Source organism: Mangifera indica, chromosome 13 (genome assembly GCF_011075055.1).
Source record: "Mangifera indica cultivar Alphonso chromosome 13, CATAS_Mindica_2.1, whole genome shotgun sequence".
NCBI classification, from domain to species: domain Eukaryota; kingdom Viridiplantae; phylum Streptophyta; class Magnoliopsida; order Sapindales; family Anacardiaceae; genus Mangifera; species Mangifera indica.
In genome coordinates this window covers 6733233-6736095 of record NC_058149.1, presented here as the reverse complement: position 1 = coordinate 6736095, position 2863 = coordinate 6733233, and the positions used below count along the sequence as shown (strand labels likewise).

General features: G+C 36.9%; 1 protein-coding gene across 1 annotated transcript; it reads left to right on the top strand.

The window, feature by feature from the left end:
• Positions 1 to 1198: 1198 nt before the first annotated feature.
• LOC123194143 lies at positions 1199 to 2023 on the top strand. Its single transcript, XM_044607308.1, has one exon. The coding sequence runs from the start codon at positions 1199 to 1201 to the stop codon at positions 2021 to 2023; it is 825 nt and encodes a 274-aa protein (XP_044463243.1).
• The last annotated feature ends 840 nt before the right edge of the window (positions 2024 to 2863 follow it).

Sequence of the window (2863 nt, the reverse complement as noted above, 5' to 3'; positions counted from 1 at the left end):
TTTATTGGATAAATACGAATTGTCTTCATCCAATGAAGAGACAAAGATGATTTGTCATCTTCGTCTCTTAAGTCAGACAAAGATGATTTATTTTTGTCTGACAAACAAATAGATATCAGACGAATCTTATAATGTCAATCCATCGGTGGGACGAAGACGAATCGCCTTCATCCAGTCGAAGAGACGAAGACGACGAATCATCTTCATCTCTTTATGAAACGAAAACGTTTCATCTTCATCTGAAGAAATTGCAACAGTAGAAAGGTCGACGACAAGAGAAGAAGATGGTGAAAAGGTTAGTCGAGTGCGGAAACAAATTTCTATCATCGGAGAAAGAAGGAAAAACTACAGGAAAAAAGTAAATTTTTCAAAACTAAATCCTAAGGGGAAAATGTCAGTTTTTTCAATCAAGGGGGAAAATAATACAAGTTTTTAGGTTTTAAGTGTTTAATAATAAAATGATGATTTTACCCCCTATAACTAATAATTTTGGTTAAGTTTAACAATATATGAATAAATATTTGAGTTCTTAAAATTTTGCATGTATGTATTTGAAAACGGGGTGAACCTTAAGTGGGACTAAGTCTTTTGGCCAAATTAAAAATGGAAAGTGAAGCATTCCTTCATCGAGAGCCACATGCTCCTTTTAAATATATTTATATGTACCCACACACACATCCCTAATCTGAATTTCTCTGAAAGGCATATGTTGAAATCTGTTGAAATTTGTTATTTCCTAAAATATAGTTCTGTTATGTTTTTGTTTCCTAAAGTTTAGGGATTTTAATTATTTATAAGTTTCCTATTCTAGGTAGGAGATTGATTCTCTAATTAAGTTAGGAGATATATTTTCTAATTATAGGCTAATACTAGTTGTATATATGTGGGTGAGTTTTGTACAGAAAATAATAGGAAATATATTTTTCTTTTCCATATTTCTTTATGGTATCAGAGCCAACTCCAGCTATATTCATCATTGTTTTTCCTGGCAATACTTATCTCTGTTACTTCCTCCGATAAAAACTACATCTCTGGCAATACCTCAGGTTCAGACATGTCAAAATTTGGAATTGCTTTGAATGTCAATTCTGAAGGTTTATCCTCTGGAGGAAGTACCGTCGATCTATCTCAAAGTTCTCAAATCATCACAAACCACAGGTTAAATGGGCATAATTATTTGCCCTAGTCACAATCTGTTATGCTTTACATTAAGGGGAAAGGTAAAGTTGATTTTATCACAGGAGATGTGGAGATTCCAGAGAAGAAAGACAAGGGGTACAAGATTTGGGAGGCTGATAACAGTAAGGTGATGTCTTGGCTCATAAATTCCATGACACCAGAGGTTGGAGAAAATTTCCTATTGTATGAAACAGCCTATGAAGTTTGGGAAGCTGTGAAGGAAACCTACTCAAATAAGGATAATATTTCGGAGAGGTTTAGAATTGAAGGAGTTTTACATGAAATGAAGCAAGGTGATCTAACGGTGATAGAGTATTTCAATAAATTGTCACACCTTTGGCAGCAAGTAGACATATTCAACAAGTTAAACTGGAAGTGTAATGATGATGGAGCTGTTTTCAAATTATACCTGAAAGAGATGAGGATTTTTAAATTTCTTATCGGCTTGAATGATAACCCGGATGAGGTTCGTGGCAGAATATTGAGTGTTAAGCCACTGCCCTCCATTCGAGAGGTGGTTTCTGATGTGCGCAGAGAAGAAAGTCGAAAGAAGGTAATGCTCAGGTCTGAGACAATGCCAACCAGTGGAGACGCATCAACACTTGCAGCCAGAGGTAATTCAAACAATCCTGTTGATGGTAAAACCAGAAAAGGCCGACCATGGTGCGAGCATTGCCGTCGTCCAGGCCATTACAAGGAAACCTGCTGGGAAATTCATGGAAGGCCAGTAGATTGGAAGCCACGTAGTCAGACCAAGAAGGGATATTCTGTATGTGGAAATAATCCTGGTGACAGTGACGAAAATCTATTCAGCAAGGAACAGATTGAGCAGTTGCAAAGCTGAATACAGTCAGGGTTCTTTTGTCAATTGCAGTGAATCTAGATTGGCAACTACATCAGATGGATGTGAAAAACGTATTCTTAAATGGTGATTTGTTGGAGGAGGTATACATGGATAATCCACCTGGTTTAGAAGCAGAGTTTGGGAACAAAGTTTGCAGACTAAAGAAATCCTTGTATGGGCTAAAACAGTCACCAAGAGCCTGGTTTGAAAGGTTTACAAAGTCTGTGAAAGGGTTTGGCTATCTTCAGTGTCAAACAGATCATACTTTGTTTGTAAATCATACTTCAAATGGCTTTATTACCGTTCTTATAGTTTATGTAGACGATATCATCATCACAGGCAATAGTGAAGATGAAATTCAGAAGTTGAAGATATTCTTGGGCAAACAATTTGAAATCAAGGATCTTGGTTGTCTAAAGTATTTTCTAGGTATGGAGGTAGCAAGATCTAAGAAGGGCATTTGCATTAATCAACGCAAATATGTCCTAGATTTACTTAAGGAAACTGGAATGACTGATTGTGAACCAACCGAAACTCCAATGGATTCATCAACAAAGTTGGGATTACTAGAGGGAAGTCCTCTTGTGGACAAAGGAAGGTATCAACGGTTAGTTGGGAAACTTATCTATCTCTCTCATACAAGGCCTGATATTGGCTTTGCTATTAGTAAAGTAAGCCAATTCATGAACAGCCCAAATGAGGAACATATGGGAGTTGTGTACAGGATACTCAGCTATCTTAAAATGACCCTAGGTCGAGGCATTTGGTTTAAGAAAAGTGCATGTAGGCAAGTAAGCATTTACACAGATGCAGATTGGGCTGGATCACCTCTTGATAGAA